The 22,775-nt window shown below is 48.7% G+C and overlaps 2 protein-coding genes across 8 annotated transcripts in view; both read left to right on the top strand.

Annotated features, from left to right (window-relative positions):
• C1QTNF5 (C1q and TNF related 5) overlaps positions 1-22,775 on the top strand; it is a 201,947-nt gene that overhangs the window by 101,625 nt on the left and 77,547 nt on the right. The window lies entirely within an intron of this gene.
• The window catches only part of USP2 (ubiquitin specific peptidase 2), an 80,360-nt gene that overhangs the window by 23,786 nt on the left and 33,799 nt on the right, over positions 1-22,775 (top strand). For all 7 annotated transcript variants that reach the window (XR_014520379.1, XM_083481036.1, XM_083481034.1 and 4 more), the window contains one exon: positions 3,380-4,137. Coding sequence is in view for 6 of the 7 variants with exons in the window: in XM_083481034.1 (XP_083337160.1) it covers positions 3,380-4,137 (758 nt within the window). In the remaining variant the exon portion in view is untranslated. The remainder of the gene's footprint in view (positions 1-3,379; positions 4,138-22,775) is intronic.

Raw genomic sequence — 22,775 nt, 5'->3', positions numbered from 1 at the left:
CAGTTTGTGCACCAGACACTTCCAAGGTTAGATCAATGCGCTCTGTGTGGGGCTTCCCTTGCGCTCGACCCATCAGTTCCAACTGCCTGGACCAATGGTCAGGACGAAGAGAGCTGTGGCCCAAAGCTGCTGGCAGGTGCTAGGCTGTGGAAGGGCTGTGATCAGGTTGTGCCGGGTTCCCGGGAGAGTTCAGGTTTCAGCAAGAGGCTGCTGGAACAAGGAAGCAAGAAAAGCAAGTGTAGCTTTTTCTGGGCAGCCTAAAAGCCAGCAAGCACCGGGATCTGCCTGCAAGGCTCAGCTGAGCACGGCGTGGGAAGATGGTGCTCGTGAGGTAGAGAGCAGAAGTGGAAAACAGGGCTGTCAGAGGCCTGTTATTAGCAGAGCTGGAGATTTAATCTTAGGCCCAGCATTGCGTTTCCTAGAAGCGACACTAGGGGTCGTGCATCTGCATGAGCAAAGCAGTCTGTTTGGCCCTGGGAGGTAGTGGCGGCAATCGCGCACAACGCAACCTGCACGGCGCACCTCGTGATTGCACATGATGGGTCAAGAGCGGGCAGCTGCGGGTCACCCTGGGCGATGAGGCGCTTGGGAAGAGGCTAAGGCAGGCGGGCATGAGGCCTATCGCTGCTGGGGAAAGCTTACCTGAAGGCGTCTGCAGGTGTGCTGCAAGTGTAGAGGTTCATGAAAGAACATGTCGTTCCCAGGGAGCTGTGTTTTGGAGGCAGTTCCCTTGGCAAATGGCCATGCTTTTTTTATTTCCTGAAATAGGAAAGGCTGTGCCTTGAATAGCTGGGTGGCAGGCAGAAATCCCACAGGTGAAGCCCCCCGCCATCTTCATGCAGTCATAGTATGTGGCCAGCCTGGTAAAAAAGTGGACTCAACTAGTATCTTATTATCTAATTTCTTTCCGCATAGCCTGTAAGACAGAGTTGTCCTGCCTGGCCTTTGGCTTAGAATCAGTTTGACTCCCTCCCCCCTCTTTCTTTCTTTTTTCCTTTCTCCTCCTGTGATGAGGCTGCATTTTAATGTTGTATTTTAATCTTGTTTTTAAGTTATATTTCAATCAACTTGTTTTTATTATTGGTTGTTAGCTGCCCTGAGCCCGGTCTTGGCTGGGGAGGGCGGGGTATAAATAAAATTATTATTATTATTATTATTATTATTATTATATTTATTTATTTATTTACACTGGTGTATTTTTTAGCCATGGGTCCTCGGGTGTTGCTGTATTACAAAACCCATCATCTCCAGCCAGCTTTGCTAGTGGTGCGGGATGATGGGAGTTATAGTCCGACAACATTTGGGGCCCCAAGATTGAAGAACACTGGCCTACACTGGCTGGCAGGGGCTCTCCAGAATTTCAGATGGGGGACATTCCCAAACCTATCTGGAGATGTCATCAGGGATTGAATTGTGCAAGCCGTACTTTTTCCCTGTTGAGTTTCCTAAGGGATGGGAGAATTCCTCGTAGAATTGCCCCACTAATTCAGCTGTGTTAAAGGCACAACAGTGCCAGAGTGGCGTAATGGTTAGAGTGTTGGACTACGACCTGGGAGTGCTGGGTTTGAATCCCCACTCGGCCATGAAGCCCACTGGGTGACCATCTCTTAGCCTAACCTACCTCACAGGGTCGGTGTGGGGAGGAAATAGGGAAGAGGAAAATCATATACACCACCTTGAGATCCTTGGAAGATAAAGGCCGTACACACACACACACAGAGAGAGAGCGCTCTGAAGATCTGGGCCAGACAACTCTATTATCTGAGGTAGATCACAGAACTACAGTTCCCAGCCCCCTTAACAAACTACAGCACCCAGGATTCTTTGAGGGAAAGTCATTTGATTTAAATGTTCATTGGATGCGCTTTAAATGTATAATGGTGTGCAGTGCTTGCTGCTGCATCTTTTTTAAGAAGAAAAGGTGCTGCTACTATGTGCCCTTGGGTATCACCCAGTAAAAAAAAAACTGCTGATGGTGTTGATCTGCAAGAAATTCTAGTTTGAAGGAGAGCTCCTCCGTGATATGATCGTATTGCTGTTCTGTTGCAAAGATAGTCTTGGTCAGAAGAGGGCGCCGGTGGCCTTTATGTAGGGCTGCAGGGTTTGCAAATGTAAACACACCTTGGCAAAGGAATCAAGGGTTGAGTTTCTGTTTATGCCACCTGCTGTTCCTGTTTTGGAGCTGGCTCCTTGGTGTTCTGACTCTGCAACACCTGCCTCCGAGGCTGGTTGATTCGCACCCACTGCCCCATTCGATGTCATTTTAGTTTCCCACGGGCACCTATGTGGTTGCATTTTTTGAATCTGTACACACACACACAGCATTACTATTTCCTTTTTAAAATTACTTTGTTTTATTTATTAAGAATATTAGAATGAGTTATAGCAAAAGGAAAGGAAAATATAGAGGAAAACAACAATAACAATAGAACAGTGGAATTTAATTAAGATTAAAGAACTATATAAAACATATGTAGATGGATGAACTTATTGTTTCCCTCAAATATACACTGATTCACAGGTCACTATGGTTTCAGTAAATGTGTTGGAAATATAATTAAATTTATCTATACATAATCTTTGTCTGAAAATGATCCGTTCAAGGGTTGCAAGAGTTGCCATGTCATCTACCCATTGATCAAAAGCGGTCGTCTTTTTGTCCTTCCAATGTATCAAGATCAATCTTTTGGAGGTGTAAGGGCACATCGATCAATAATCAAGCCCCATATATTAGGTATATAATTAAAGATAATGTTATCTTCTGACAATCCCCTGCAATACGTGAAAACAACAGGTCAAGTTCCTCAAACTACATTTCAAATCAGCATTAAAGCACAATTTGCCCTGATGCAGTGGCCAACATCATCTGCACCTTAGTTTTCAAAAGCATGTCTCATGAAGGTCTTAGCCTGCCAGTGGAAGGCTATTATTATTATTATTTATTGAATTTATATACCGCCCTATACCCGGAGGGCAAAGAGGGAGCCAGTCTAGCGTTTCTTGGGAGAAACTTCCATGATGTGGGGGCAGCCGCAGAAAAGGCTCTCTCATGTCACACCAACCATGCTTCTGGTGTTGATGGGACCGAGAGAAGGCGATCAGTATAAATGAAAACATGAGACTTACGGTTTTGTTACATATGATTTTATTTTGGAGATGTCTGTTTATTTTGGAGTTGTTTGTTGTAAAGAAGGTATATTATGTGAATAAAATAATAAAGGATTTGGGGGGGGGAGAAGGTGTTTACCTGAGGATCTTTATACCTAGGCAGGTTCATATAGGGAGAGACGCTCTTTCAGGAAACCTGGGCCCAACCCTGATAATAGTAGTGGGCCGTCCTTAGCTTAACGGCTGTCATCGTGTCCCCCTTTTTTTCTAGCCAATGCCACCAGCGCCGCCCCCAGTGCCCCATCCCGCAGGATGTCCCAGCTGTCTTCCACCTTGAAACGCTATGTCGACACTCCCCGCTACTCGGACACCTCGTCGTACAGCAAGGCCTCCACCAGCTATGGGAACTATTCTTCCTACTCCTCCAACCTGTCCTCCTCCTACCCGGACAAGGAGAAGATCGGCCTCAAGCCCACCGCGCCCTCCAGCTACCTCCGGACATCGGGCACCACCACGTCCTCCTCCTCCTTGACCTACGACAGGCGGCTGCTCCAACGCCCGGACTCTAGCACCAGGCTCAGCCCCAGCTATGGACGGATTCCGGTGAGAACCCCGGGCAGCGGGGGGCTGAGCGGAGGGGCCCCCAGCTACTCCTATGGCAACAGCCCATCCACCAGCTACGGCGCCACGCTGGGCCGCAAGAAATCCAGTAGCCACTCGGACCTGGCGCGGGACATCAACTCCATGCACCTGTCGGACTCGTACCGCGCCGACCCACCCCCTGCCCGTGCCTCATACATCGCCCGCAGCCGCCAGGACCTGTGCCCGCTGCAAGGGTACTACCAGTCGGATTACGTCAAGGACTACCTGGAGTCCAGCAGGCGCAAAGGGGGGCGGTCCCCAGGCTCCGGCCTCCACGGCTCCACCCCAGAGGTCATCACGCCCACCCTGCGCCCCACCAGCTGCTCCTCGACTCAACCATGGGAGCGGACAGACAGTCGGACGGACATCTTGGCCAAGGAGGCCCAGGTAGGGCTCTGCTCTGGCTTCGGGGATGGAAGTGGGGCAGGAAGCCTTGCATTGTGGTGCCAGGGAAAAGGGAGTTGGCGTTGTTGCTGCGTGTGTCGCAGGGCACAGCCCCAGCCTGAACAAGGCCTGTGCAAGGGGTTAGTTAGGAAGATAGGAAGCGGCCTCGTTCTTAGCCAGGCCATTGGTCCTTTTTAACTCAGTGCAGTTGTACCTTGGTTTTCAAACGCAATCTTTTCCTGAAGTCCACTCGACTCCCGAAAACGTTCGAAAACCAAGGCACAGTTTCCAGTTGGCTGCAGGAGCTTCCTGCACTCAATCGAAAGCCGCGTCGGACGTTCGGCTTCTGAAAAACATTTGCAAACCGGAACACTCAACTGTATTGTGTCTACATGGGGGGGGGCACACTTCTGCTCACCCTGTGCCTAGAAAGCACGGGTCTGACCAGTTTTCCACTGTGCTTTCTAGGCACGGGTTTGAGCAATTTTGCCTTCCCCCCGCCTTTCTCCTCTGGCAAACCTGCTCTTTAGGGCTACATGAGAACTGCACGGGTTAATTCTGTGCCCAGAACAGCTGCCTACCAGCTCCATCTGGTATGCTGACTGAGACCCTGCTTGCCTGCCCACTGTCTCACCAGGGTGGCAAACGCTCCGGTTATCTATCCCGCTTGGACTACTGCAGTGTGTTCTACCTGCCTTTGGGGCTACCTTTGAAAGTGACTCAGAAACGTAATCCAGAATGTGGCTGCCAGACTAGTGACTGGGAGTGTCCGCCAGGACCATATAACACCGGTCCTAAAGGATCTTCACTGGCTCCCAGTAAATTTCCAAGCACAATTCAAAGTGCTGGTGCCGAGCTTTAAAACCTTAAGCTGCCTCAGCCCAGATAACTGAGGGAGCATCTGTACCCCCATCATTCAGCCTGGACAGTGAGATCCAGCTCCAAGGACCATCTGGAAGTTCACTGCCTGGGAGAAATTACAGGGAACCAGGCAGTGTGCCTTCTCAGTAGTAGTGCCCGCCTTGTGGAACACTCTCCCATCAGATGTCAAAGAGATAAACAATTATATGGCCTTCTGTAGACATCTTAAGGCAGCCCTATATCAGGAAGTTTTTAATGTCTGGTGTAGTGTGCGTTTTTTTTGTATTCTGTTGGAAGCCGCACAGAGCGGTTGGGGCAACCCAGTCAGATGGGCCGTGTATAAGTAATAAATTATTATTATTATTATTATTATTATTATTATTATTATTATTACTATTATTAACAGCAATCCACTTAAAACCCGGCTGCTGTTTGTTCTGATTCTGCACTAGAGATTGGGTTCCCAGGGGAAAGCTTGCAGAGAAACGGATGTGTGGATTAGCCCTGTGTGGCTGCGGGTCTCTGGGATTTCAGGCAGGGGACATTTTCAGCTCTGCCTGGAGATACCAGAGATTGAAGTTGGGCCCCTCTTCCTGCACAGCAGATGCTCTATGACTGAGCTACAGCCTTTCTCCAATAGGGAAACCTCCAGTTTGAAAAATTCGTGTACCGCCAGGGCTTAAAGGGCACAAATAGCCATTTAATTGATCCACTGGTAAGATATTTCTTTAAAAACAAACTTAAAAACCTCTTTTTCGGTAGGCTAAAAAGATGCCCTGATTCATCAAGCTGTGGGCTTTAAAATAATTACTATTCTACAGCTCCTCTTAAAACTGCAAGTGGCTAGTGACATCTTAGAAGGAGCATTCCCTCCGGGGTGAGAATGCTGCTCGTGAGGCAAGTGTGTGGGAACCACAACTCCCATCAGCCCCTGCTGGCATGGCCAGCAGCCAGGGATGATGGGAGCTGTAGTTCACCAACCTCTGGAGGGCAGAAGGCTTCCCCACACCTGTTCTAAAGGCACCCTCTAGCCCTTAAGGTGTTGTTATCGGACTCCAGCTCTCGTTATTCCTGATTGTTGGCTGTGCTGACTGGGGCTGATGGGAGTTGGGAGCCCAACAACCTCCAGAGGGCACCGGGTTGGGGAAAGCTGCTTTTAACACTGGAATTTGCGGACATCCCCAAGAAGCTTAATGTTGGAAGGTTTAGGATGGGCAAAAGCAAGTCACTTCTTCACACAGCGCATAGCTAAACCTAGACGGCTTTAAAAGAGGATAAGACGAATTCATGGAGAAGAGGGCCATCGATGGCTAGTAGCCACGATGACTACGCTCTGCCTTTGCAGTCGGAGGCAGTAATGTTTCTGAATGCCAGCTGTTGGAAACCACAGGAGAGGGAGAGGACTCTTGTGTTCAGGTTCTGTTTGAGGGCTTCGCAATGACATCTCTGGCTGATCACTGTGAAAAAAGGATGCTGCAATGGATCGGCCCTTGGCCTGATCCAGCAGGACTTTTCTTAAGTTCTTAAGTTCATAAGGTGATGGCGCTTTGCTGTGGCACAGGAGAGTCAATCGATCGCCTAAGGTTCCTTTAATCTGGTTCCCCATCCTTCAGTGCATCCCGTGTTACTCTTCCAGATTCAGCACCAGTTTGCTCCGTTTTGCAGGCTTAAGTTTGCTTTAACAGTTGCTGTATTTGCTTTGCTTTTCGGGCACAGAGGTTGCCCCTTGGCTTCAGCGAGTAAACACACCGAGCAGGAGCTTTTGTCAAATGGAAGAGATCTGGTTGTTTTTGTTTGCTTTCCTTTCCAGGCTGTCTGTGTGTGGAATAACAGGTTTCGCTGGCTTAGCATACTGTGATGTTTTTCTGCAGGGAGCAGGGATGGAGGTTAGTTCCAGGTACCCACAGCCCTGTTCCCCTACTTCAGAATTATTGCTGGGTAGGGTGGGAGCATGCAAGTTTTGGTCATTTTGAAACTCACTCATTGCTGAGCACTAGGTAAATCTTGGCTCACGTTCAGCTCTGGGTCGATGTTGGTCTCAACTTCCCATGCGCTTCTGGGTCTTTTCTGCACCTGGGGCCACCAGGAAATGCGGCCATGTCACGGCGACCCGGTTTTGTCATGCCAGGGTCAGGTCAAATGTGGCCAAACTTGAGTCACTTGTTCCCACAACCAGCCTTTGCCCCAGGCTCTCTGTGTTCCTGGATCAGAAACACCTGAGCAGCCGCAGTGCGGAATATTTCTGCAAAGAGCAATGTCGGTCACCAACGTGCCCCCATGGATGCAGGGCCAAGGAGAAACCAACAACTGTCTGGAGCGAATGGAAAGTTCTGCCGGGCATGGATTTAACTCTCTGTGGTTCCTGTTCTCAAAACGGCAGGCTTAAGTAAAGCCTGTTCAGGTTTGGTTCTTGTAATGCGACATATTATTGAGAGCCATATTATTATATTGAGAGCCAGTGTGGCGCAGTGGTTAAGAGCAGTCAACTTGTAATCTGGTGAACTGGGTTCGCGTCTCCGCTCCTCCACTTGCAGCTGCTGGGTGACCTTGGGCCAGTCACACTTCTCTGAAGTCTCTCAGCCCCACTCACCTCACAGAGTGTTTGTTGTGGGGGAGGAAGGGAAAGGAGATTGTTAGCCGCTTTGAGACTCCTTAAGGGGAGTGAAAGGTGGGGTATCAAGTCCAAAACTCTCTCTCTCTCTCTCTCTCTCTCATATCATGTTCATTGGCCAGAATGTTCATTTGCGTGACAAATGCCTTTCCTTCACACTTCTTATTCACATTGACAGGCAGGACTTTCTCAGAAGTCACGGGAGGTGGGCTCCAAGCTGTGTTAGAAACTCAGATATATAAGCTGAGCACCAAATTGCTCCTTTAAAAGAGGATTATGGCCACTAGAACAGAATACCTAGTTGCTATTTTGGAGGCAGACTGCTCGAAAGTCGAATTTTTTCAATATGACTTTTTGATTCCTGAAATTCATTCTGATTTTCTGAAATTCATTCTGAAGCAAAGTTCTTAACCCGAGGTACTATTTCTGGCTTAGCGGAGTCTGTAACCTGAAGCGTATGTAACCTGAAGTGTATGTAACCCGAGGTACCACTGTACTGACCTATACCCGGAGGTATCAGGGCAGTTCACAGAAAAGATCACAATATATAAAACCGAAACAAGAACAATAACCCAATAATAACTCCTCCCCCCCCCCCGCAAAAAGAGCCACATTTTAAAAGGGTATAGGATGTCCATCAGGTCAACCAAAGGCCTGGATAAAAAGGAACATTTTTGCCTGACACCTAAAGGTGTATAATGAAGGCGCCAGGCGAACTTCCCTGGGGAGAGCATTCCACAGACGGAGAGCCGCTGCAGAGTATTATTTTGCTTCATTCCTCCTATCCTACAGTGACTTGCACCCTGAAAGCTAAATAAACGTATCTGTGTGCATCGCACGACGCACGCAAACATGACTTCTAGAGCACAATACTCCCAAGGTAGCTAAGTGCAACGAGATACTACAGCGCATGATGATATTGACATAGTTACCGTGGTTAGTTATTAACTATAAATGGATAATACACTTGTTACGCCTAGGAGGGCAGGTTCTGGGGGTCGCTCCATTATTCTATCTAATGTGCCGTGTGTGAGAGCTTCCTAAAAGCGGAGAGAAAGGAGAAAGGTGAGGTGACCTGCCTAAGAAACACATCCTGGGGCACAAGCCCTAGGCATGGAGCCCTGCCTCAGATTAGGACCCCTCAATGCCAAGATTCTCAGGCCTTCTTGCCCTTGGGACTGAGTCTCCCCGGAGGACCACTTCCTCCCAGTCCTGGCAGCGAACAGGTGATCTGGCAGCAGAGCTCAGAGCCTGTGTAATTAAGTCTCCCCGTCAGTCTCTCCCTCCCTGCTTGGCACGAGTCCCCTGAGTTTATGTAACAGGTATAATTGTTTAATGCTCGCTTAAGAACACACACAAACTCTTGCTATGTCAATAGGCCCCCGTGGAGCAGATTAGAGAAGGTCTGGGGTGGGGCCCGCCAAGAGGTGCTCCCCAGAGTGTGTCACGGACCGAGACAGCTGTCTCAGCACATGGAAGTGTGTGTGCACATGTGTATATGCACACAGGCGCCTCAAGGGCGTGCTTCCCTGGGTCTTCCTCTGCGCATGATAGAGCAATGTGCAATTAGTTCGCCTTTAGGGATGCGGCGCGCGCGGGATGTTTGGCGCATGAGCTCACACCCGCAGCACACCGTCAGAGCGCTTTTGTGTCGCATTTAAATATTCGTGGCTTCCCACTGAGTCCACAGCCAGCCCTCAGCAGAGGACCCCAAATAGTGACACTGTAAGGTTCCCAATTTATTTCCCTGTCCGTAAGTCTATAAAGTCATTGTCCTTAGATTGGTGTCAGGCAGGGACCCCTTTGAAGCAGACTCTCACCATTTTCAGGCCCACATTTTCAGTTTTGAATAGCATACCCATTCAAAGTGCGAGAGTGATGGCTGGGGGTGCTGCTGAGCACGCACAGAGTGAATTCCTTTCTCGCCTAAGTAACTGCAACTGGTCTCCACGTAGAATCACAGAATCATAGAATCATAGAGTTGGAAGAGACCACAAGGGCCATCGAGTCCAACCCCCTGCCAAGCAGGAAACACCATCAGAGCACTCCTGACATATGGTTGTCAAGCCTCTGCTTAAAGACCTCCAAAGAAGGAGACTCCACCACACTCCTTGGCAGCAAATTCCACTGTCGAACAGCTCTTACTGCCAGGAAGTTCTTCCTAATGTTTAGGTGGAATCTTCTTTCTTGTAGTTTGGATCCATTGCTCCATGTCCGCTTCTCTGGAGCAGCAGAAAACAACCTTTCTCCCTCCTCTATGTGACATCCTTTTATATATTTGAACATGGCTATCATATCACCCCTTAACCTCCTCTTCTCCAGGCTAAACATGCCCAGCTCCCTTAACCGTTCCTCATAAGGCATCGTTTCCAGGCCTTTGACCATTTTGGTTGCCCTCCTCTGGACACGTTCCAGTTTGTCAGTGTCCTTCTTGAATTGTGGTGCCCAGAACTGGACACAGTACTCCAGGTGAGGTCTGACCAGAGCAGAATACAGTGGCACTATTACTTCCCTTGATCTAGATGCTATACTCCTATTGATGCAGCCCAGAATTGCATTGGCTTTTTTAGCTGCCGCATCACACTGTTGGCTCATGTCAAGTTTGTCGTCAACCAAGACTCCTAGATCCTTTTCACATGTACTGCTCTCAAGCCAGGTGTCCCCCATCTTGTATTTGTGCCTCTCATTTTTTTGCCCAAGTGCAATACTTTACATTTCTCCCTGTTAAAGTTCGTGTTTAAGATTGGAGAGCAGGACTTTCACATCGTGCTTTCGAGAGCCTGTCATGTGCTCACCACCTTTTCACAAATAAATATTATTGATAGGGAAGGACGGTTGAGAAAAATGAGGGGGTCATATTTTATTTATTTATTTATTTATTTATTTATTTATTTATTTTAAGAAATCAGTGGGACAGTCCAGCTAATCTAAGTACAGTGGTACCTCGGGTTACGAACTTAATTCGTTCCATAAGTCCATTCTTAACCTGAAACCGCTCTTAACCTGAGGTACCACTTTAGCTAATGGGGCCTGCCGCCCCGCCGCCTCGCAATTTCTGTTCTCATCCTGGGGCAAAGTTCTTAACCCGAGGTACTGCTTCCAGGTTAGTGGAGTCTGTAAGCAAAACCTCCACAAAGAATGTTGTTTCTGTGGTTTGGAATCTCCATGGAGAGATTTAAAAACATATTTCCTAAGCTTGTTTCCTGGTTACGTTCCCAAGTGAAGCAAGATGAGCAAAAGCATTTCGCCGAAGCCTTCATCCTTCTATTTGTGCGATGCAGTTTTGTGTGTGAAAACAAATCCCCCAAATAATGTTGCTTTCTATGGTTTGGAATCTCTGTGGACGGAGACAGTCTATCAGAGTAATACTTGCAGAGGGGAGTGGCAGCGCATGCCCTTTTTGTGAGCTTATCAGGGGCATCAGATGGGTCACTGTGGGAAGCAGGAGGTTGGGCAAAGATGGATCTTTGCTGCCAACCCTGGCAGATTCAGAGCTAAGGAGGCACAGCGGTGATGCCCAGATTGGCATTGGAAGGAGTGCTCGGGACTGTGCTGTTTTTCTAGAAAAAACAGCTGCTGGAACTCACCCTTGTTCTCTTCTGATGGCCGTGGCGCCCGCCTGAGAAGGGCCAGAACTGAGTTCTGGCGAGTTCCAGCTGGAAAAAAACACACCATGGCTTGGGAACAGAAAGAAGTTTCTGCTCCTCCTCCTCCTCCATCACCACTCCTTTTGTGATTCAGGATTCAGCTGTGTTTGACTAGCACCCAGAGCTGGCAGCTTAGAGGAAGAAGGAAGGTCCTGGCTGGGTGGAAGCAGGAAGAGTCGGCTGCAAGAGCTCGCTTGCCACGGCTGGCACGCTGGTACATTCAGTACTGCGCCGCCACCAACTGTTTGTGAACACAGCAGAGATGACATAACCAGGGATGGGCAATGCCAAGGATGGCAGATCCAGCTGGCGTGCCACTCGCTGGGAGCAACAAAGGTGCCCTTCCAGTCTTGCAGCACTTGTTTTTGTCCCTCCTCCATGGCCCAGCCCCTTGTTCCTGTCTCCGCAGCGTGGCTGAAGGTTGCCATTCTAAAAGGTAGCATAGACACTCATAGGGGTGAGAGGATAACTGCTTCATCATAAGACAAACCAGAGTTTGTCCTCCAAACCCTGTTTTCTCCAGTGTTCAGGTTATCATACGAGTCAGTGGGTGTATTTCTGAGCACGTGCGGAGTGCCACTCCCTCGCCGCTGGGCAGCAACCAGCTGCAACTTATTTGGGGCGAAGGGTATGTAAGTGAGAGGGCATAACCAGGACCCGAGTGTGTGCTGTGGTTCTGCGCAGACACAGAAACTGGCATCAAGTAATCCAGAAAACCTCAGTGTTGTGAAAAGCAACTTTCTGGTCCTCAAGATGGAAAATGCACGCTTGGAACTGTGTGGGTCAGGCTAGGTGCAATCTCAGAAGCTCTTCAGTGCCGCCAGTTTTGGTGTGGAAAGCCACTCAGGACATGCTCAGGGGCTCGCTCCGTTGCAATGCAGGTGGATGCAAGGTATACAGAAATGTCTTGAGAGCTAAGCCTTGGAGAACTATTTGTGCAGATTAAGCCCTTCAGTAGACAGCGTTGCAAGGAGGGCTTGTTTGTTTGCTTGGCTGTCGCCGGTCACTTCCATAACTCAGGGAAGTTTTCCATGTTTGCAGTAAACTCAGCTAGACTAGAAACGGGTGGCAGAGAGCACTTAACATTCTGGGAGACGCCTGCTTTGCAAAGGTTCACGTGCCCTTGCATGCATGCGTGGCCTTCTTGAACTCTCTCACACCACAGCCAGTAACTTTCCACTCCAGCCTGAGCAAGGCAGGTGGGCAGGTGGGCTGCATGGCAATTTACTGCTGGTTAGACCCAGTGCTTCACAGCTGGGCACACTGAGTTGGTGGAATCCAGAGGTAGGATGGCAGAGTGGACTGTACCACTTGGTGGTAGAGGTGTCAGGCCAGCGGAGGGTACCATTTTCTCAATCCTCCCTCGTTTAAAACAAACATAGGTCCCTGCCAACAGAAAACTAGCAGAACAGGGAATGAGCTAGTCTATAACCTCACCCCCCTAAAACATTAGTGTGAGTAGTAGTTGTTTTCTAACTTGCAATCACTTTGTTTTTAAGTGAGAAAGGAACTTCCTTCTCCGCCCCCATTCCATGCACACAGTCTGAAGTGGTGCAGTTCTTCTCCCCCCCCCCCCCCCCATTTTAGGGCTCCACTACTTTGGTGCACAGATTGGGTAAAATGAATGCGGTAGAATAACATTGTTTATGCTAATTAATCACGTTTCGCCACAGCAGACCGTGAGATGGATAACGTAGCTTTTGTTTGGTAGGTGAACTCGTGCCGCATGCGACAAAGGCAGGGCAGAACAGGGAGCGATACCTAGAATTATAGAATCGTGAAGGTGGAAGGGGAACCCCAAGAGACAATGTAGTCCAACCCCCTGAAATGCAGGAATCTTCTTCCATTGTTACTCCTGCAAGGGCAGAGATTGCAGCGCTTCTCAAGCAATGTGTATCTGAAGCCTAGAGCTTGTAGCCTCTAGTCCAGAAGCAACCATTGCTCCTGGTTCGGGTGCCCCCCCTAGTTCTGCCAACTTGACGCCTCCCTGCCCACATCCCAATCTGTAGCCATGCCCCTCCCCACCATTGAAGATGCAGGTATGAAGTAATAGCAAAGGTGAAAGTACCTCTGAGCATGTGCAGAGTGCCTTTCCTCTCACTACTGGGGGGAAATGCAACCTGGCCCCCATCACATAAAATTAAGGAGCAGGTGGTCTTTCCAGGGAGCTGGTGGCAGGACTCTAAGCCAAACCTGAACCCTGGCAAAATCTCTGTCGCTAACCGCCCACCCAATGCCAGCGCTGTTCCTCTTCTTCACACCCCATGCCAGCACTCTGAGAACAACCCAAAATTATTATTATTTAATTGGGGGGGGTTGTAGGATTTTGAAGCTCACCGCTTATTCCAGCCTTCCTAAACCTAGAGTTTTGGACCACAGCTCACACCAGCCCCAGCCAGCACTGTAACAGTTGGTGGTATGAAATGTCATGGAATATCAGCTGGGAGCTGCAGGAGATGGACCAATTGCAAGCAAAGCAGGAACTTTTGCAGCTGCAAGCAGTACTGAAAGCACAAATAATCACAAAAAGGACCCAGAATGTCCTGGGAAGGTGAAACGTCCCCTCCATTGGCTTTTGAATATTACCGTTTCAATAAATGCCAGTTTGGGGTCTAATCCTCCAAATCAGTCAGTTTTTGCAGGCATATCTTCTTTAAGGAGGCAGCTATTCTTTAGGGGGGCAGGGAGCTCCTCTCTCCTCTCCCATCCCTAAATCCCCCCTCTCTCCTTCACTCAGAAATTCTTGCCTCTTCCTCCCTCTCTACTCCTCCTTCCGCTGGCCTGGCGTCAGCTGTCCCTGACCAAACACTGGGCTTGGCTGCTGGGTGGGAGGGGCTGTCGGCCTCCCAGCTGGCATTGCACACGCCTCCTTCACATGGGCACGCGGCGCACCATCTGGCTCCGTCTGGGACAGACACCGAGAAGGCCAGCAAAGCAGCTGGGGTGCTCCTGAGGGTCCCCGGGCAAGCGGTTATTTCTTTCACCGTGCAGAGCCTCGAGACGGGAGCAGGCGCAAGAGTATGAGGCAGCGTGGATAACGGGGGATTTTGTCTGCCCCGATATCCCACTGACTTGGTATGCCTATTCACTAGGATTGGAGGCAATCTGTTACATGTCGTTTGAGAACTGAAAGCGACGCAAGCTATCAGCGAATATTAGTCATGTTCTCCGGGTTGATTTCCATTGTGGACACGGGATGAATAAGCAAACATCGGCCGTTTCCACTCAACATTTCTGTTCTTGTTGGAATTCTCTGTCATCCCTTCCTACCTATATGCGTGCCTGGCATGCAACGTAAGAATCAGCAGAGCAGAGTCCCAGATGATAGGAGGAAAACCCATTGCATTCTTCCCTAGCACGATGGGCCTACCAGAACCTTCATGCAAATATAGCCACTGATTTAGAGGCGGATAAGTTGGAGGACGACATGCATTGTCTCGAAGAAGCCTGGTTTTTGAAACATGCTGGGATACATGGGCATTGCAGTCAACCTTCCCTTTTTTTGCGGGAAATCCCCTTATTCCAGCACCGTTTCCCGCTGCTATCCCGGATTGTTAGATATCCCGTAGACTGTCCCCGGGACAGGTGAGGCTGCTGATCCCTTATTTCCAAATCTGAAAGTTGACAGCTATGTACATGGGGGACGTGCGGCCCTGCAGATGTTGCTCTGACCACTGGCCATGCTGGCTGGGGGAGTTGGAGTCCAGCTTCCAACAAGTAGAGGGCCACATGTTCCTTCCCCCTGCCCTAATAGATACAGGTGTGTTCAGGGGTAGCATGTCCCATTTTGCCACCTGAGGCAAAACAGGAAATTGCCGCCTTGTGTGTGTACCACCCCTTGCTGCTTCCTAGGGTTGCATGGCTGCAGCTTCTGGGTTCTGGTGAGATTTCGCAAGGCCTCTGTGCGATCTCGCAGGGCTCTCACTGGAACCCGGAAACCGACACAGCCACATCTCCTCGCTTCCTTGGCGGCGGCAGCAGCCGGGTACCAGCAGAGATGATCCTTGGATTCCACCACATGAGGCAGCTGCCTCAGTCTGCCTCACGAACAGGCCCGGCCCTGGTTTTGTGCCTTTGTGGGACATGAGGTTCAAGAACAGAGGAGCCTTTGGGGGATGCCGTTGTTATAAAAAGGACCCTCTTCCTTCACTTTTCACCCCAGAAGCAGTCACACCCATCTCTACACACATCCTGTAAATTCCTTCTTCATATGGTGCAGACAGTCTTCCCCACCCTGCTGTCCTGCTGGTGTTATTGGACTACAACTCCCATCATCCCCTAACCATTGGCCATACTACCTGGGTCTTTGTGGGAGATGGAAGTCAGAGCCAGATGCTGTAGTGTTCTTCTTAAGCTCTTGCATCATCTCTTTCAAGTATCTTTGGGGGGAAAGGAATAATTTTTAGCCAGTCATGTGCCACATCCGGTGGTTGTAGTAACCTGGCAGTGTGAACGCACTGCAAATCCCATGTGACTGGTGTGACCCCACACCGCTGTCAGTTTAATGGCACGGAACACAGTCCCGGCCACACACTCCCATAAAACACACACACACGCTCTTCGGGAATTTGCATTGCAACTTAACCAATCCATTTCTATAACGGTTCTTATTTTGCTGCCTGACTGAAAACCCAAGACCAGCAAATAGCAGCAGGGATCATTAAGCTCCCCTCTCTGTAACCCCAGGGCATGCCTGTATTCAGTTACCAAATAGCTCAACCAAGAAGCATGCAGAGGGCATTTGGACTGGGCTGCCATAACCCCAAGTGACCCAGAAGAATTGCCTTCCAGAGCTGCTCCTATATTAAGCCACCCCAGGGAGGGAGGGAGGCTGGGACTTTGCCATCTTGGGGTGGGGCAGAACGAGAGGCACTTGTTGGCATGAGACTCCGCAGCTGAAAACAGGACCACTTTTGAAGAGGAGCAATCTTTTCCAGTGTCAGCCTAGGCTTGTTTCTTGCATCTGATCTGAGCTAGGAGGGAATGTTGGCATTTTGCTCTCCCAGCCCAGCACGCATGGGTTGCCTCTGTTCTCGTAAGGCAGGGGCAGGCAGCCTCAGACCCAGGGGCAAGTGGCCCCTGAAAGGTTGCTCAGAAGAGAATGTGGCCCTCGGGTTGGAAAAAGTTCCCCACCCCTGTCAAAAAGAGAGCTGGGTTTAACCATATGGCAAGGTCCTTTCTTCATTTGACAAGGTCACCGAGCCCATTGACAGGTCAGGTATTCCAATAATACCACTCTGTAGATCAGGCTTCTCCAGATTTTTTTAGACAACAGTTCCCATCAGCTTCGGGGCTGGGGCTGATGGGAGTTGTAGTCCAAAGCATCTAGGGGGCACCTAGTGAGGGAAGGCTGGTGTACAGTAGATAATTGAAACAACAAAATAGATAAAACCACTGGAAAAGTTAAAACCGACAGCACAAGCAGAAGACTAAAATCAGTAAGCCTGCTGACCATAAAAACGGATAGATCCAAATGGGGCCCAAATTGAGTTTAAAGGCCTTGGTAAATAAGTAGGGCTTAGCTTGCCACACAGTCTTGTCTCCAAAGCTTTCCTTCAACCCGCTAGTGCTCTGCTGCACCTCCAAGACCTCAGCTCCTCTTATCCCTACCCTCTTTATTCTCTGCACCACAGCCACCAAGTACACACATCACTCAGCCAGTCGGGGCCGATGTGTGCAGGGTGTGTTCATCACTTTGGTGATGGGCAAATTTGCCAATTTCACCTTCCAGACTTAAGTTCCAACCTTAAGTTCCGTTCTCCCTGTTTCCACATCAGTTTGCAATTTTATTTTATTTTTTTAATCCCCATGAAAACTTGCTAGCAGTGCCCATTTCTCCTAACGTACACTGTTTTCGCCTTTTGCACACATCTGTGCAAAGCAGTGTCTTCCGATAAGAGTGCATTTTTGTACGCCGTTTTCACTAACATAAGCACATTTTATCCTAACATACACATATTTTATTTTGTATACGTTACTTGACTGGAGAGCAAGCACTGCGGAATTCAGGAAAGTGTGAATTTCTAAGGATGGCTGTGTGTCACTTCATGTATGATGTTGGAAAGTATGAATTAGATACTCTGCCCTGACTTGCAACATCAAGTGATGACCTGCATATGGGAACAAGATCTATCACAGGTCCTACACCACCGTTTCTACCTCATTTTTGTTCAGGGCCAAACTAGATGTTTGCTGAAGTTGTAGCATGCAGCTACATAACTTGTAGTGTTTTTTCCTTCCTTCCTTCCTTCCTTCCTTCCTTCCTTCCTTCCTTCCTATTTATTTATTTCGTTTAATTTCTGGACTGCCTGTGGACCAAAGTCCTCTGGGCAGCTTAGAAAAAACAATGAAAATAGATGCTGTCAGAGGAATCATGGCTCTGAGTGCCAATATCTGGGAATGACAAGTTGGGAAAGATCTCAGTTCCCACTTGCAGGATTGCGAGAGGCAAGAGGGTATTGTGGGAGCACAGTGCTGGAGTAGGTGGGTCTATACGATATATAATACCATACAAACCGTTAAATAATCTTGATGCAAATAACATTAGAATTGCATTCCTAAGTGAGAGGGGAGGAGATCCTTGTTTTTTTGCTAACATTTGTCAATCTTGGGAGACGATGGAGGAGTGCGCCTTTGGGGGTGAGGTCAAGCTGTTGGACGGTTGCAGCGCCTGCTGTGGCTGTAGAGACCGATATAGGAGAGACATGTTTTGTTGCAGCTGGGGCAGATGAAGACGTCCGGCTGTTCCACTGCAGATGCACCATGGCATTTCTTCTCTCTGTCCTCCTCCCAGTGGCCATTTCTCCTCCGGTCACTGCTTGTTGTTTGTTGTTGTTTAGTCATTTAGTCGTGTCTGACTCTTCGTGACCCCATGGACCAGAGCACGCCAGGCACTCCTGTCTTCCACTGCCTCCCGTAGTTTGGTCAGACTCATGCTGGTAGCTTCTAGAACACTGTCCAACCATCTCGTCCTCTGTCGTCCCCTTCTCCTTGTGCCCTCCATCTTTCCCAACATCAGGGTCTTTTCCAGGGAGTCTTCTCTTCTCATGAGGTGCTCAAAGTATTGGAGCCTCAGCTTCACAATCTGTCCTTCCAGTGAGCACTCAGGGCTGATTTCCTTAAGAATGAATAGGTTTGATCTTTTTGCAGTCCATGGGACTCTCAAGAGTCTCCTCCAGCACCATAATTCAAAAGCATCAATTCTTCGGCGGTCAGCCTTCTTGATGGTCCAGCTCTCACTTCAGATGCAAGACTTGACTGCCTGCCTCCAGGCACTGCAGTTGCCTGTAACGGATTCCCACAAGGCAGGGTTGACGGTGCCATCCTTCGTGCCACGTTTGCAGACATCTTTGTAACGCAGAGTTGCTCCACCAACGGGCCTGGTGCTGGACGCCAGCTCTCCACAGAGCGCCTCCTTGGGGGTATCCTTCCCTCTTGCATCCTGTGGGCACAACCAAGCCTGCGCAGAAGTCGCTGAGACAGGAGTACGAACATGCTGGGAATGTGGGAACAGAGAGCACACAGAAAGGAGACATGTAACTTAGGAAGAAAAAAACGGGTTAAGCAAAGCAGCCTTCAGGTTTCTCTTGCCTTTGGATGGCTTCTCGGCCCCATTGCAGGGTAGCTCTCTGATGTTTCCCTGGGGTCTCTCTCTCAATCTGGCCTTTGAGCCAAGCCCCCATTTGGATCCACCGATAGCTCTTCACCTCACCCCCATGCTTGCAATTCTCCACACGTTGCTTCCTGACGTCTGGAATTTCCGGAAATTTCTCGCCCCATTAATCACCCATCTGCAACCTCCCAGGCTGGTGAACCCGGTGGCCGTTGCCAAGTAGGAAGCTCACAGCCTGTTCTTTGGGCAACCTGAGGCCACCTGGTCACTGCTGCATCCGCCCCACCACCACTGCAAGAGGGGTGTGCGCCACTACGAAGCCCCCCGCTTTGAGAGTTTCCGCACTGGGGCTGCCCAGGAGTTGTATGGCAGCCAGCTTGCCTTGATTAATCATTTACTTTTAATTCTAACATTTTCCACCCTCTCGTTCTATAAAATGACCAAGGCCGCTTCAAAAAATAAAATAAAATAATTGGCAGTCGGGATAGAATTTTCTGAAAACCTCAATGTTGAGCTTGACTGCACTGCCTTTTTTCTAATTCCCATCTTGATCTCGACAAGAATCAAGGCTGGGTGGTTTTGGTGTTTGGTTTTGGTTTTGGCATGTTCTGCTGAAAATGCAAATAATTCTCGCATGATTGTATGCATTATAATATTCTACTCTAGTTGGAACAGAGATAGTTTTTGTATCTGTATATTATATTGTTGTACTCTGTCCCAGGACAGGTGAAGGACAGTTAAGAAATCATATACAGTGGTACCTCAGGTTAAGTACTTAATTCGTTCCGGAGGTCCATTCTTAACCTGAAACTGTTCTTAACCTGAAGCACCACTTTAGCTAATGGGGCCTCCTGCTGCTGTGCCGCCGGAGCACGATTTCTGTTCTCATCCTGAAGCAAAGTTCTTAACCTGAAGCACTATTTCTGGGTTAGCGGAGTCTGTAACCTGAAGCGTATGTAACCTGAGTTACCACTGTATGTAAATAAATGTATAACGCTATGTACATTATTGTACGTACATGCACTCCAGGTTTCCTGATGTAGTCAGCACATAAAGAGATACATAGAACCACGCATGTAATTGTATGAAAATGCATATTCAGTTATGCTGTAGAAATGCAAAACTGCACAGGGCTTGATTCTTTTATGCGCATAATATAAGGGATTTTTGTTCCGTTTGATTTTGCACGTAAATAATTGGGCTTAAATTGACAGTGCACAGGTGGCTCGGATATAAGCAGGTGCTTGATGCAAGAAGAGATTTGATACAGGCAAGGCTTGGTTGGGTCAGAGTTGCTAAATTCCATATATAAATTTGTTTCGAATGGATTTCCATCCCTATCCTTACCAACAAATAACAAGAGAAGTCATCCAGCAAACAGCAAGAAAATTACGACAGTGCTTATGAGGGCAGCTGCAACAGCATATTTAAAATGGTTGCCACATACACACACACCCGACCATGGGGGAGCTTCATGCTCCGGCACCGGGGGGTGGAGAGTAGGTGGGGCAGGGCTGGCATGCGTCCCGGGGGCATGGTGCCCAGCGTGGGCGGGGGGCAGCCGCGATGGCACCCCACCGGGATGGCGCTGCCAGGGGCGGTACGCTCCCCCCGCACTCCTCTTCCTTCACCAGTCCCCCCCCCCCTCCCAAAAAAAATGCATTGCTGAAATAAAGTCGTCTTCTCATTGTAGCAGTGCAGCTGGGCAGGCCCTCTCTTGGGAGACCACACCAAATTCTGGGAGCCACCACCAAGGAGGCTCTGTATGTGTCGTGCTTGCCTGCAGCTGTGTATCAGCCTGGGGCTTGCTCAGCGCCTGGATAGGTGACCTTTTGGGAACCATGGTAGAAGAAAGGCAGAAAATAATTAAACAAACAAGCCAGAAGAGCCAATGCTATTATACAGCCACAGACCTGGTAATAAGAAAATAGATAAGAAGTGCACACTGTGCAGATATAGGAGAATGTGATGATGATGATGATGATGATGATGATGATGATTATAATTATAATTAAATTGAAGCATAATGACCATTACTAACAACCCAAAAGAACAGTAGCATCCATCATACTGAGGAGGAGGAGGAATAGTAACACAGCAATATAACTCAAAATATCTATATTTCCTGTTCTGGCATGGACAGTGAATGCTGGTCAACTGAGTCGAAAGCATGAGAAATAAAATCCCACTAGATGACCTATGAGTGTTCTTGATCCTCTTTCCCCCTGGAGACCATCAGTTTAGGTGTTATTTTTCCCGCAGCAAGTTCTTATACGGCAAAGACAAATGTAGATTTTTCAAGGTTTTCTATTGTTTGGGCTATTGAAATCCTAGCTGCAACTAGCATCCATGTCAAAAGTTCTTGAGAGCTTTCATGTTGTCCGTCCACATATCCGAGTAACGACAGTTGTCCAGAAGCCTGAAATTTGATTGTTTTAGATATTCTCTTGATAACCTTGGGACCGGAATAATGAGACTGAGAGGGCATTCCCTCCAGAGATGGAAAAACGTGCTTGGATCCCAAAGGGATGTGTGATTCTTGAGATACTACATTACTAGGCTGTTAGACTTTTAAGGTTAAGACCAGCACCTTGAATTTGGCCTGAAACAGATGGGCAACCAGTGTGGCCCATCTAGCTTATTATTTGCTGCTCTGACTGGAAGTGACCCTCCTGGATGTCAGACAGGAGTCTCTCCCAGCTCTACCTGGAGATAACAATAATGATAATGATAATGATAATAATTAATTTATACTCCGCCCATCTGGCTGAGTCTCCCCAGCCACTCTGGGCGGCTCCTAATCAAGTTGTAAAAACAATACAGCATTAAATACTAAAAGCTTCCCTAAACAGGGCTGCCTTCAGATGTCTTTTAAAAATAAGATAGCTGCTTATTTCCCTGACATCTGAAGGGAGGGTATTCCACAGGGCGGGCACCACTACTGAGAAGGCCCTCTGTCTGGTTCCCTGTAACCTCACTTCTCTCAATGATGGAACCGCCAGAAGGCCCTCGGCGCTGGATCTCCATGTCCGGGCTGAACGATGCCAGGAACTGAACCTGGGACCTTCCACTTGCATAGCAGCTGCTCTGCTGCTGAGCTACAACCCAGCTCAAGTTCAGGACAACGTGATCCGAACTGCTGGCTCCACTCGGTCGCCCTGGCCGTTGCATTCTGAACCCATTGCAGTTTCCAAATTACCACCAAGGGCACCTCCACACCGAGCATATTGCAGCAATCTAACCTCGGAACTGTCATTTGAGAGCAGCTGGAACTTTTCTCCCTGCTGAAACTCCCTCTTCTGCACAACTGGGGCTGCACCTTTGGCATGCAACATGCCACGCAGGCTCTCCGGGGCCATTTGAGGTCTGCCCTAACCCTCACTTGCCTTGGCCGCTGCTGCCCGCAGGAAGGCATTCAGCTGTCCTCGTGCTCCATCCATAAACTGGCTTCTAGGAATTCTTGGCTATCCGACACTTGGAGGAGGCCTCCTCCTCCTTCCCTGGTGGTCAGAGAGCCATCCCAGCAGCTGCTTAAAGAAGCCACAAATCCATTAAAGTAAGTATCTCCCTCTCCCCTTCCTCCATTTCTCCAACTGTGGCAGCTTTCATATCACACAGGACTCTTCAATGCCCTTTTAAAAAGAAAAGAAAAATCAGACAAATAGAGAAGAGTCTTTTGACACCAGGTTTTTTCCGGTGCTTGTCAGACTCACTGAAATTAATCGACATGGCTAACTTGGGTCTCTTCATTTCAGTGGGTATACTCTTAGGGGGCATTAATGCAATGATTGATTGATTGATTGATTGAGGCTTCCTAAAAGCAATTTACAGTACTGAAAAAACACACACAAAATAATTGTGTTCGTTTTAAAAATGCTAATGAAACATTCACATATATATAAGCAATGGG

The sequence above is a fragment of the Podarcis liolepis genome (genome assembly GCF_965112155.1).
Source record: "Podarcis liolepis genome assembly, chromosome: 16".
NCBI classification, from domain to species: Eukaryota; Metazoa; Chordata; class Lepidosauria; order Squamata; family Lacertidae; genus Podarcis; species Podarcis liolepis.
This window is presented reverse-complemented; position numbering and strand designations above follow the sequence as displayed.